Source organism: Acomys minous (assembly GCF_964271855.1).
Source record: "Acomys minous genome assembly, chromosome: 2".
In the NCBI taxonomy this organism is placed as follows: Eukaryota; Metazoa; Chordata; class Mammalia; order Rodentia; family Muridae; genus Acomys; species Acomys minous.
The window spans coordinates 140,173,633-140,185,958 of record NC_140484.1 but is presented as its reverse complement, the minus strand read 5'-3'; the positions used below and the strand labels follow the sequence as shown (position 1 = coordinate 140,185,958).

The following is a 12,326-nucleotide window of genomic DNA, read 5'->3' as shown; positions in this document are numbered from 1 at the left end:
TTATTTTTCTCAGTTTGAGTTAGTCAAGGTCAGTTAATTTAATTAACAACAAATACATCTTATGAATTATGGTTAATTTTAAAAATCTTTTTCAGTTGGATGTAATCATAGCAGATTTGGATGGAGGCACTATTAAAATTCCTGAATGCATTCACCTTTCTTCCCTCCCGGAGCCACTTCTTCATCAGACCCAAGCAGCACTTTCTTTGGTATGACTCTTTGTTCATGGCACTTTTTCTTGATTTAAACCTGAAACAGATAACAGGAATTAGAAAAACATTGTCTACAATTATATATGTATATATGTATGTATGTGTGTATACATGTTTATACATACACACATATATTGAGACATGCTGTCACTATGTAGGTCTGACACTTGCTATGTAGATCAAACTGACCTTGACCTCACCTACCTCTGCCTCCCAGGTTTTGGGATTAAAGGTATGTACCACCATACCCTGTTAGAGTGTAAATTTAGAGTCCTGTGTTTGAAACAAATATATTCTTTTATAGTGTTTAGAGGAGAATCCTTCATTTACTAGGTAATTATATAAAGTTTTATTTCTCACTCAGCATCTTTATGTAGTACTCAAATATTATAAAATAAGATAAAACTCTTCCTCAGAAATGTCTGATTCCCTCTTGGTGCGGTGGTGCACGTCTTTAATCTCAGCACTCAGGAGTCAGAGACAGGTGGATCTCTTGAGTTCTCGAGGCAGCCTGGTCTACAGAGTGAAATCCAAGAAATTCCACATTCTATTTGAAGATGGTAGTAGAGGGTGTTCATAATCTTAATACTCTAGTCTGAGCTGTTGAAGTGTGTTTTGTTTTCTTCCTTCCTTAAATGGAAACTTAAAAGTTTACAATTACCAGGAGAGATTTAGTTCTCAGAAAACTTTCAAACTTTATGTTAGTCTTTATATATTTAGTAGTGGTTATTTATAAAAGGGAAGAATTTAGCAGAGCCTGATGTTTTCCAATATAATTTGTAATCTGAAATACAATGTAAGAGTAACTTTTATTTGCCTGAGGTAATTGTCTTCTTGGAGGCTTACTGCCTTGTCTGCTAGTCTAGGCCTAATCCTGGAAGCTTCTAGCCTCCATACAATCTTATGTTTTAGCTTCGGGAACTTACTGCTGAATAAGCTCATCCTTTCTACTTCTTTCTTAACTCTGGCTGGCTGGGTAACTCAGCTGTTCTGCCTCAAATGCCTCTCCCAAGTTGACTGATTCAATCTGTCTTCTCTCAGCTTCTTACTCAATTGTTCTGCTTAGACTCAAATTAACTCCAGCAAGCTGTTCTAGTCTCCTGGCTCCTTCTCATTCCCTGGCTCATTCTGTCTTTACCTGTATCTGGCTTGTTCTCTCCTCAACCTGTCTTTGTAAAACTTCCTGGTAAAACTGAATCCTACAAACTGAACTGCCATGAATGCCACTCCACTCCACTGCACTGACTCTCAATTCCACCCACTCACTGACTCAACTGAACTACCTGAACAGAACTTGGAAATCTTCTCATAGGTGCTGGGACTAAAGGTGTGTGCCACCACGCCTGGACCTAAGCTTTTCTTTATGTAAAACTTGCTCTGGCTGGCCTTGAACTCAAGAGATCTGCTTGCCTCTGTCTCCTCGGATTAAAGAAGTGTCTGTATTCCAGCCAGATCACACAGACCTAGTAGGTGTTTTGATATGATCTCTTGCCAGAGCAGACATGTTCTGAATTAAAATTCCTCTGCAATACAAGATGTGACAAAAAGGTAAAGAAACTAATATAAGACTCAGTTTAAATTCTGCAATTTGATGCCCTTGAGCAAATCATATCCCTTCAGAAGGTTTGTGCTCTAGATTTTATAGGATGTCTTATTTCATAGAGATGAGAAGGTGACTTTCTCAAACTAAAGCATGGCAGGGATAGTTACGGGTTTCTTATAATGCACGTTTTAAATGATGTATAAGACTTGTGATTCCAAAGATAACTCAGATAACACTACCTTTCAAAAGTTGAATAATTTTAAAGAAAGACATTAACTATGTAATTAGATTAATACAGCAGTAGCTGAAAAGTTAATATTTGAATTATTGAAGAAATTTAATGTTTCTAGAATTCTTATGGTATTTAAACCCTATGTATTTATTTAGCAATTACATAAATGCTTATTCATTGTAATTATTTAGCAGTTAATAAATATTCAGTAATTAACAAAGAGACATTTTAGTTTAAGACAGTTGCTTTTGTAGGAATTCTTCTACATGCTGTATGCTCCACCAAATGTTGCTAATATGTAGTTTATTTGTGGGAAAACCCTGTGTGTTTGTTATCACAGTTCTCAAGCATAATAGGTTATGTGCTAAGGTGTGCAGTATAATATGTCATGAATAAGAGGTAAGAGCAGTGTATATGGTCATATAACAAGGACCAAAAAGAGATCAGACTTAAGGGATATAACAGAGAAACTCTGAAAATTGAGTATAGAAGGTTTGTTTGGTTACTAAACAATTGCAGCTAAATGGCAGAACATCACTGGAACTGTGTAAGAACCATGAATTAGTTTAAAGGCACCAAACATTAAGATAGTATAGGAGTGACTGGGTGATTTGTAATTAGGGCTGAGATTTTAGTGTTCTTTTTATTTTGAGACAGAGTTTCAGTGTGTATCACAGGCTGACCTCTGTCTGACTCACAGTCCTCCCCCCTTCATTGCTAGGATTGCAGGTTTTCATCACCATAGCCAGGTTAGTATTAATTTTTAAGGATTATTTGAGTCTTTTGATCTTTTGATCTATTCTTAATATATTGTGAACAACCTTTGTCTTTGTGGTATATGGGTTGAACTCAGAGCCTTGCATATGCTTGCTTGGCACCCTATTGAGCTATGTCACAGCTCTTTTTAATTTTATCTGATGCAGAAGCTCACTAAGTTGCCCAGGCTGGTGTCTCACTTGCCACCCTACCTCAACAGCATTCCATGTATCTGCATTTACAGATGTGTCCCCTCACACCAGCTTGAAAATGATCTGCAGAATCTTACTGTGTTACATACTTGACAGAACCCCTGTGCAAGTCTTCCTTCGGCCTCTCCCACCCCCGCCTACTCTCCCATCTTGCTTACCTTCAAAACCTAACTCAGATGTTCATCTTTTCCTTTAGCTTCCTGAGGTAGTTGCCCTTCGTTTCCTTATGTTACTTAGTATCCGTAGGTTCATCACAGTCTACCCTCTTCTGAAACACAAAGCTCAAAAGAGTCTTCTTCCTTTCAGTATTTCGGTTCATTAGTTTGCTGTGTTTTCTACTTTGATTTTTTCCCAGTGTAATTTTTAAAAGATTTTTTATTTTTTGTATGAGTATGAATTTTTGCCTGCATATATGTATGTACGCCATATGTGTGCAGTGCCTGAGGGGCGCAGGAGAAGGTATGGAGACTATAGTTGTAGGTGGCTATAGGAACCAAACCTGGATCCTCTGGATCCTCTGGAAGAGCAGAAAGTGTCTTAATCACTGACACCCCCCAAAAAATTATAAATTAATTTTTGTTAGCATACAAGATAGGCTTTTGTTATGGCACTGTCATACATGTCACTGCACTTGGCCTATTCTACCCCCAGCGTTATCTGCCCTCCCCTTCCCCCCCCCCCCCCCCCCCCGCCCCTTTATCACTACACCTTACTCCCGTGACGGCAGGCTTTCTTTTTCTCATTTAAGTCTAGTTTTCATATATGAGAGAAAAATACTTGTTTCCCTCTCATTACTGTCTTCTATTGCCCCTTCTCCTACCCTTCCCCCTCACATAGCTCCCCTCTATGTAAGTCTGGATTACATTTATAAGAAAAATATATGCTATTTGTCTATTTGCGTTTTACTTACCATACTTTAGTGTGGTGATATCCAGTTCTATTCATTTTCCTTAAAATAACATGATTTCCTTGTTCTTTACATTCAGTAAACTTCATAATTCACTTACTTTATTCGTCTGCTGACAGGCATCTGGACTGGTATCTTGGTTATTGTGACTAGTGCTGCAGTAAACATGAGTGTGCAAGTATTTCTGTGATTGGATGATTTAGACTCTTGTAGCTTAATACTCCCAAGAGTGGTGTAGATAAGTCAGATGGTAGGTTTTTGTTTTGTTATTTCACTTTTTTGATGAACTTCCATACTGATTTAAATAGAGGAAGCACCAGTTTCACTCTTGTTTTTTGTTTTTTGTTTTTTTTAAGTTCCACCTTCTCCACATCTTTGCCAGCATTTGCTGTCATTTGTTGTCTTGATGACAGTCACTTTAACTTTGAGGAAGATGGGATCTCAGTATGACTTTAATTTGTGTTTCTCTGATTGCTAAGCATCTTACTCATTCTTTTAAAAGTATTTATTATCCATGTGATTATTTCATCAACCCATTTATACATTGAACAATTGTTTTTTGATTTGGTTTGGTTTGGTTTTGGATTTTTTTCGAAACAGGGTTTCTCTGTGTAGCCCTGGCTGTCCTGGACTCACTTTGTAGACCAGGCTGTCCTCAAACTCACAGCGATCCGCCTGTCTCTGCCTCCTAAGTGCTGAAATTACAGGCATGTGCCACCACCGCCCAGCCCTGGACTACTTGTTTTATTGGTGTTTAGCATTTTGACATATATCTGAGATATATATACTTGTAGCTAGCGAAGGTTTTCTCTAATTCTGTAGACTGTCTCTCCTCTCTGTTCATGATTTCATTTCATGTCGGTCCATTTATTAGTTCTGAACCATTGGAGCCCTTTTCAGAAGAATTTTGTGCCTATGAATAGATCTTAAAGTATTTTTCATGTGTTTCCTTCTAATAGTTTCAAACTTTCAGGATTTTTTGTTTGTTTGTTTTGTTTTTTGAAACAGGGTAAGTCTGTGTAGTCTTGGCTGTCCTGTACTCACTTTGTAGACCAGGCTGGTCTCTAACTCACAGGGATCCGCCTGCCTCTGCCTCCCAGAGTGCTGAGATTACAGGCGTGCGCCACCTCGCCCAGCAAACTTTCAGATCTTGTGTTAAGGGTTTTTGGTTCGTTTTGATTTTTTTTTATACAGGATGAGAGAAGGGGGTCTTGTATCATTGCTTTACATGTGTGTATCATTTTCCTATCACCTTTTGTTGAAGTGGTTGTTGTCTTTTCTATAATACATGCTGTTTGACACTTCTGTCAAAAACCAGGTACTTGTAGCTATGTGGGTTTATTTCTGGGTCTCTTATTCTATATCATCTGTTTAGTTTTTATATTACAAGATGAAAAATAAACCTTTTTTAAGAAGTAGCAACATAGATGTTTAGCTCTGCTCCCAAACAGGCCCCTACCTAGCAGTAACTAATCTTTTATAATTTCGTATATGTTCATTGAGAACTGTAAATACTCAGACGTATGTTTATCTGTGTGTGCGTTTATTTATTTGTTTTTTTATTTTCAAATAAGTGAGCCAATGTTATTTACATTTTTCTAGTTGGCCTTTTTATAATGTTACTTTCATGTCTACGAATATTTTATCTTCATGCCACATGTGTCCCTACCAGAAGAGTATGTCAAAGCCCTGGAATTATTGTTACAGACTGTTGTGAGCCATTTTGTGGTTGCTGGGAATTGAATCTGCAAAACCAGCAAGTGCTCTTAACCCCTGAGCTCCCCAGCTCCCAGGAAGCCTTTCTGGTTTTTCAAGGCAGGGTTTCTCTGTGTCCTGGACTCACTTTGTAGACCAGGCCTAGAAATCAAAGCAATCTGCCTGCCTCTGCCTCCCGAGTGCTGTGATTAAAAGAGTGCACCACCGTGCCCAACTAGTCTTTTTTTTAAAAAATCTAATGCTTTATCTTAGAGATCATTCCACAATAATGCATGCAAAAGTATATCGATTGATTTATGTCTCATGCCGGGAATATAATCTAATTCATGTACTGGTAGTTCTCCTAATGGCCCCAAAACTAAAAAATAAGTCTTATTAATCCTAGATATCTTATATCATAACTTTTTTCACTTTAGATTTTGCACCCTGATTTGGAAGTAGCAGATCATGCCTTCCCTCCTCCACGAACAGCTTTATCCCACTCAAAAATGCTGGTAAGAAATGTAATGTTCAGTAGCTGAGTAGTGTGCATAGTGTAAATGTGCCACAGGCTTTCTGTCCACTCTTCAGCTGAGGGACATCTAGGTTGGTTCCAGGTTCTGGCTATTACGAATCAGGCTGCTACGAACATGGCTAAGCAAATGTCCCTGTTGTGTGGTGGAGCATCTTCTAGGTATATTCCAAGGAGTGGAATAGCTGGGTCTTGAGGTAGCCCTATTCCCAGTTTTCTGAGAAAGTGCTAGATTGATTTCCAAAGTGGCTGTACAAGTTTGCACTCCTACCAGCAATGAAGGAGTGTTCCCCTTTCTCCACATCCTCGCCAGCATGTGCTGTCACTTGAGTTTTTGATCTTTAGCCATACTGATGGGTGTAAGATGGCAAATCCTTGAAATTTGCAGGCAAATGGATGGAACTAGAAATGATCATCCTGAGTGAGTTAACCCAGACCCAGAAAGACACACATGGTATCTACTCACTTATAATTGGACACCAGCCCACCAGGGATGTCCTCTGAGAGTCTTCACTCAGCAGGGCATTGGGACAGATGCTGGGACTTCCTATTGGGACTCCTGCTGAGAGAAATATGGGAGAATGGGGAAAGGGAAGGACCCAGAGGGTCCTGGAACCCAACATGGAGACCATCAAGGAGGGCGGGTCTGGCCCCAGGGGGGTGTGCTCAAAATATTGTACCAACCAAGGACAATGCATGCAGTAAACCTAGACCCCTAATCAGATCTAACCAATGGACAGCTCATTTTCCACAGTTGTGTGGAGAGTGGGGACTGACTCTGACATGAACTCTGGTGCCCCCTATTTGACCACTCCCCCTTGGTGGGGAGGCCTGGTGGCACTCAGAGGAAGGGGAAGCAGGCTACCAGGATGAGACTTGACAGGCTGTGACCATATGGTTGGGGAGGAGGTCCCCTTCTGTCACAGACCTAGGAGAGGGGAGTAGGGTGAAGGGGGAGGGAGAGGGAAACAGGAAGATACAAGTGAGGGGATAACAATTGAGATGTAACCTGAATAAACTACTGAAATAAAATTAAAAGAAAAAAAAGAAATTTAATGTTCAAATTTGATACTTTTACAGAGTACTGTGCTTTTACTTTTAGGTTTGCTGAAGTAGCTGAGTTAGAAATAATCTCAGAAGGAGTTGTAGGGCACTGTGCTAACCTAGGAAAGGGGGTGTGATTTTTTTCTTTAGGGGCCAAGAGTAAGGACAGCAGTGAAATCACAACCTTAGCTATAACCTGGAAAACTGTTCAGCATAAGAATTTGGATTCTTCTGTTCTTGTAGTACTGTACATTAACCACGGCCTTACCTGTGCTGCGCATGCGTAGTACCATGGAGCTCCTTCTGCAGTGGGGTGGGGAATACTTAGAAAAATGGAAACAATAAAAAACAGCGGATTATAGTGTGCCAAAAAGAATTTTGATAAGCAATCATAAGAGAGTGAAAGGATAGTAGATTCCCCCCCCCTTTTTTAATACTTTGCCCAGTTCGTGTGTTAGAGGTGAATGTGGGGCCAGAGCTCTCTCTGGTCCTTTAAAAAACAACTTAAGCATTCTTGACCTTGATTTCTTTAAATAAGGTAAAGGTATTGACTGAATAAATACGTAATTTTCTTTAACAGTTTTAAAAGTTTCTATAAAAACCTGGATTGGCAAGACTTACTATTAAATCATATTTTACTAGAATAAAAATAGACTTTTATAATTTGGATAAATGTTGGAAGAATTTCATAAACCTTTAAAATACAATCTTTTGAGAGATTTTCCCTTTTACATTTATAACTATAATTTTTTTACAGATATAAAAATAAGAGGTCTTGTCATGTATTTCTTTCTTTGCCACAGGAAAATAGTAGACTGTGCTATTTTTTCCTCTGGAAGAAAATTGTCTGCACTAGAATCAAACTCTGTTTGGTTCGTTAAAAAGAACAAAGCAGTTTCACCCAAGAGTAGGTATACTCTCATGAGCCTCAGGCCCACGGCTTGGGGAGACAAGCACAGGAAGCCCGGCACATCTGCTCACTCAAACTCCGTCCCTTCTCTCTGTTTTATTTGATTGTTTTTTATTATTAAATTACCTGTGTGTTTCATTTTGCATTTTCAGGATAAAGAAGTGCGCGCAGTTTTCCTTAGGTTATTTGCACAACTGTTCCAAGGATATAGGTCATGCCTCCAGCTTATACGGATCCATGCTGAGCCTGTGATACATTTTCACAAAGTAAGAAACAGTGCCAGCTTGTCTGTCCAGTGCACTCGCCCAATAGGACCTCTCTTAGCCATGTTAATGAATTAATGTTTTTGAATGTGCTTACAGTCTCTGTGTTAAGTGACAAATAGAGCTGGTATAATATTTTCCTTCAGAATATGTAAACTTAGAGTTGATTTTTCTCTTATTAAAGTGTTAATCAAGTATTAGGTAGAATTAATACATGACTTTTTTTCCTCCTGTCTTTTAGATGGATTCATTTTTTTTTTCTTACAGTACATGTAGTATTTCAGGTATCAAGCAAAACCTTTTGAGAAAAATATGTATTATGACAATGTTTAGTAATACCTAAAGGCATTCAAGCATACTTCAATTTTTCTATGTTTTTAAATTTTAACCATTTGTCCATTTCTCAATGATAAATTTATCATTTCACATTTTTTTTTCTTTACAGACAGCTTTCTTGGGGCAGCGTGGTTTGGTTGAGAATGATTTCCTTACTAAAGTGCTCAATGGAATGGCATTTGCAGGTTTTGTTTCAGAAAGAGGGCCTCCCTATAGAACCTGTGATCTCTTTGATGAGGTATAGTTGTTATCACTGACTAATAGTTTAAAGCAAAACCCATTATTTTAACATTTACTCAGATTCTTAAACACTTTGTAATCTAAATATTATGTCTACAAATCTTGATAATTATGTTATTTGGGAAAACTAGAAAATTGTAGAATGTGTCAGAAGTACATAATTTTTTAGCAACTAAGATTGATGTTTTTAAAAATTGGACTGTGCTTATATAAATAAAACTCATTTTTAAAATACAATTGTCAGTTTGTAGCTGAGTCTAACTTAATGTGAGATATGTGGCTCTAAATTGCATTTACATTTAGTCCATCAATGTCATCAAGCTGTAATTTATGTTTATAGCATTCCTACTAATCACTAAGTACCATTTTCTAGAAATGTTTGGGACAGATATGTTGTATCTATCTTTTCAAGGATTTGGCCATATAAAAGGAGACATAGAATAGAAGAGTGGGATATTATTTTACATTTATTGTGTTTCTTTTTTAAATTCATTTTTCCATTTATTTTTAATTCTATATTCAGTGCAGTGCATTATGGGGAACAAGAAAGTGAATATCATTTTTATTTCAGTTTCTGAAACATCACTGTATTAGATTTGAAAGTTCCTGGTGTCCTTCAAAGAAAGTCACTCTTGGAACCCAGGGGGAGGCCTTGTTACTCTTCCCACTGGTGGCTTCTTTTGTAGGAATGAAGGTAGACAGTTCATATTCACGGGGAAGGAAAGCGGGGCAGAGCTTCTGTCCCAAAGATGAAAACCAACCACCTCTCTCAGTAACAAGCACATGCAGAAGTGAGGCACATCATCCTGGCTCACACAGTTCTCTCTAGTCACTTGTGGAGCTTTGGTTCCCTGTAATTAACAGTTAATGTCACTGGCCTCTGATTATACTAACATTTATATCAACCTTTTGGTTCCTAATTAAGTACTTGGCTTATATAGCTGAACTAAGATGCTTGCCAGAGTCCTTTTCTCACTCCTTTGCTGGTCTCTGCAACTTTATTAATACTAACGTTAGTTTATGTGCTGTCTCTGTTTTCTACCACATTTTCCTTGCTAACCTCTAGCAAGAAAGTCAAGTTGATTGCTTGCAGCATTAGACTTAAATATTTCTCATCCTACTGTCTTTGTCCATTTACATGAGAATATACTTTATAGGAAAATAACATTTGCTCCTTGGAAAGAATGCATTTCCCATATCGCATGGATTCTATAGAGCTTGGAGAGGTAGCTCTCAATGTGCACTGTCTTAGGCTTACATGTCATCAAATGGACACCTTAGGGATGAAAAGCAAATCTGCCTTTCTCTGTATGGCAGTCTTCTGAACACTCCGTAGAGTGGGGAATCTGCCTTATCCGGTTAATCTGCTAATTCCTAGCAGAAGAAACTCTTGTTCCTTTCCCCTTCTGCCTGTTTACCCTCCTACATATTTTCCTGTCAGTTCTCTCCAGTAAGTACACACTCGCACACAGTTGCTTTAGATGATTAGTTAATAGAGAAACGGACTCCTTGAGAACTAAAAAGTTACCTTGCCCTCCGTTTTCATTTAGAGGTGAGGAGTCTGAACCCAGGTTATGCGATCCAGTCAGCGTGACAGGAATTGTTTGTTCACATTTGTAAGTCAAGGAAGCATTTAGAGACTTTGTTGCCTTCTGAATTTTCCCAAGTGAGTGAGTTGGCATGGGCGAGGCTTGTAGGGTGGAAGGCTTCTCTGCACCCCATAGATGACCACTCTCCAGGAGTCACTGCGTGGGCACCTGGAACCCGTGGGTTCAATATGCCTTTGTCATCCTGGCGTGGAGGTGAAGCCCAGCACAAATCTAACTTGTTTTTTAAATTAACATATTTTGGATGCCTTCTGTTTTGCCTATTGTATGAAAATACAGGTTCTAAATTCAACATACTTAGGTACTGACTATTACCATCTGATTATTTTTCCAAGTTGGTAGCTTTTGAAGTAGAGAGAATTAAAGTTGAAGAAAATAACCCACTGAAGATGATAAAGCATATCAGAGAACTTGCGGAGCAACTATTCAAAAATGTAAGTAAATGTATTTAGTCTATTTAAAAGTTAATGAGGCATTTCATTTTCACGACTGAGAAGCTCCAGCATTCTGGCAGCAGTACTTATGCTCTGCATAATCAATCGTAAGATGTCACGCTTGGCCCTGTGTGTCAGGATGTATCACACTTTCACAATCAGTCACTATGTCGTGAAAATGTCTTGCCCACATTTTTCCTCATAAGTCCTTTGCCCTCATTGTGAACTTTCTTCCGGGTCTCCTGTTTAATACAGAAACTTTAAACACATTGGAAGTCAGAAGTACCTTTAACAGCGCTGAGAGGTGTGCTCTGCTTCTGCATCGTGCGCAGGTTGTCATTTGAGTTCCATTGTTTTGAATTAATGATGTAATGAACTAAGCTAGAAGAAAACGCAAAGGTGAAAATACTCCCTGGATAGAGGAAGCATTGTAAATTAGACGATGGATGTGGTGAGCTGTCCACCTGAGTTCTTAGGCTGGCGAGGAGGCAGCGTTGTATAGCATAGCAGATTGGGGCTGAGTGGGTGCTGATGCCTCCTGCTTGTAAGCTTCTGATTCCTTTTACTAAGAAACGTAAATCAAGTGGGGAGTGTGGACCTCTGAAGAATGCAGAGGGAAGGTTTTTTTTTTTAAGGAATTAGAGCAAAGAGGAACTTGATATTAATATTCTGGCCCCAGTGTGTGTTATTGTTCAGTCTAGCGATTGGATAAGGTAAACTGTTTTGACAGTGAGCCATTGGTGACTGCTTTGTCACATTCATTTGAAATCTGAGAACCAGTAAGTTAAAAGCAGAAATGGTAAACTATTACCTTGTTAATATTATTTAGCTATATGTTTTGTTTGTGTGTGCACGTGTGTGTGCTGATGACTGAAGCCAGGGCCTTGTGCGTGCTGTGCATCCACTGTACTTCTGAGCTATTCCCACGACTCTACTCAGTTACGCTCAGCTTCTCCACTGGATGTCTGACCTTCCTTTGAGAAACATAATTCTTCCTGGATGATTTGTATTAAAACAAATGGTCTTTCTTTTCTGAACTGTGCTCATCTAAGTTAACTTACATAATTGAATGTTCTTAGTTTATTTCTTCAGTTACCTGTAATTTATAGCTTCAGTTTTGACAGTGTATTTTGCATAACATAAAAAGAACAGTAACTAACACAGGAAGAAATTAGGCATAGCATGATTGGGCTTGGTATAAGATAATTTTCTATTTTAATTATTCAGCATAGTAATACTTCAGTTGACTGTCATTTTTAATTAGTTCCTTTTCTGAAAAGCAATATTTTATAATCTTAAACATATCTCATTTTAAGCCATAATTGATTTATCAAAAGTTTAAATAAATGGCATGGCATTATCTACTTTACATACATTATCTAAAATCCTATAGCACCCATTTA

General features: G+C 38.3%; 1 protein-coding gene across 3 annotated transcripts in view; it reads left to right on the top strand.

The window, feature by feature from the left end:
• SBF2 (SET binding factor 2) overlaps nt 1-12,326 on the top strand; it is a 322,117-nt gene that overhangs the window by 173,597 nt on the left and 136,194 nt on the right. For all 3 annotated transcript variants that reach the window (XM_084772489.1, XM_084772490.1, XM_084772488.1), the window contains 5 exons: nt 96-209; nt 5,995-6,072; nt 8,196-8,309; nt 8,752-8,880; nt 10,825-10,923. In XM_084772489.1, the coding sequence (XP_084628615.1) occupies nt 96-209; nt 5,995-6,072; nt 8,196-8,309; nt 8,752-8,880; nt 10,825-10,923 (534 nt within the window). The remainder of the gene's footprint in view (nt 1-95; nt 210-5,994; nt 6,073-8,195; nt 8,310-8,751; nt 8,881-10,824; nt 10,924-12,326) is intronic.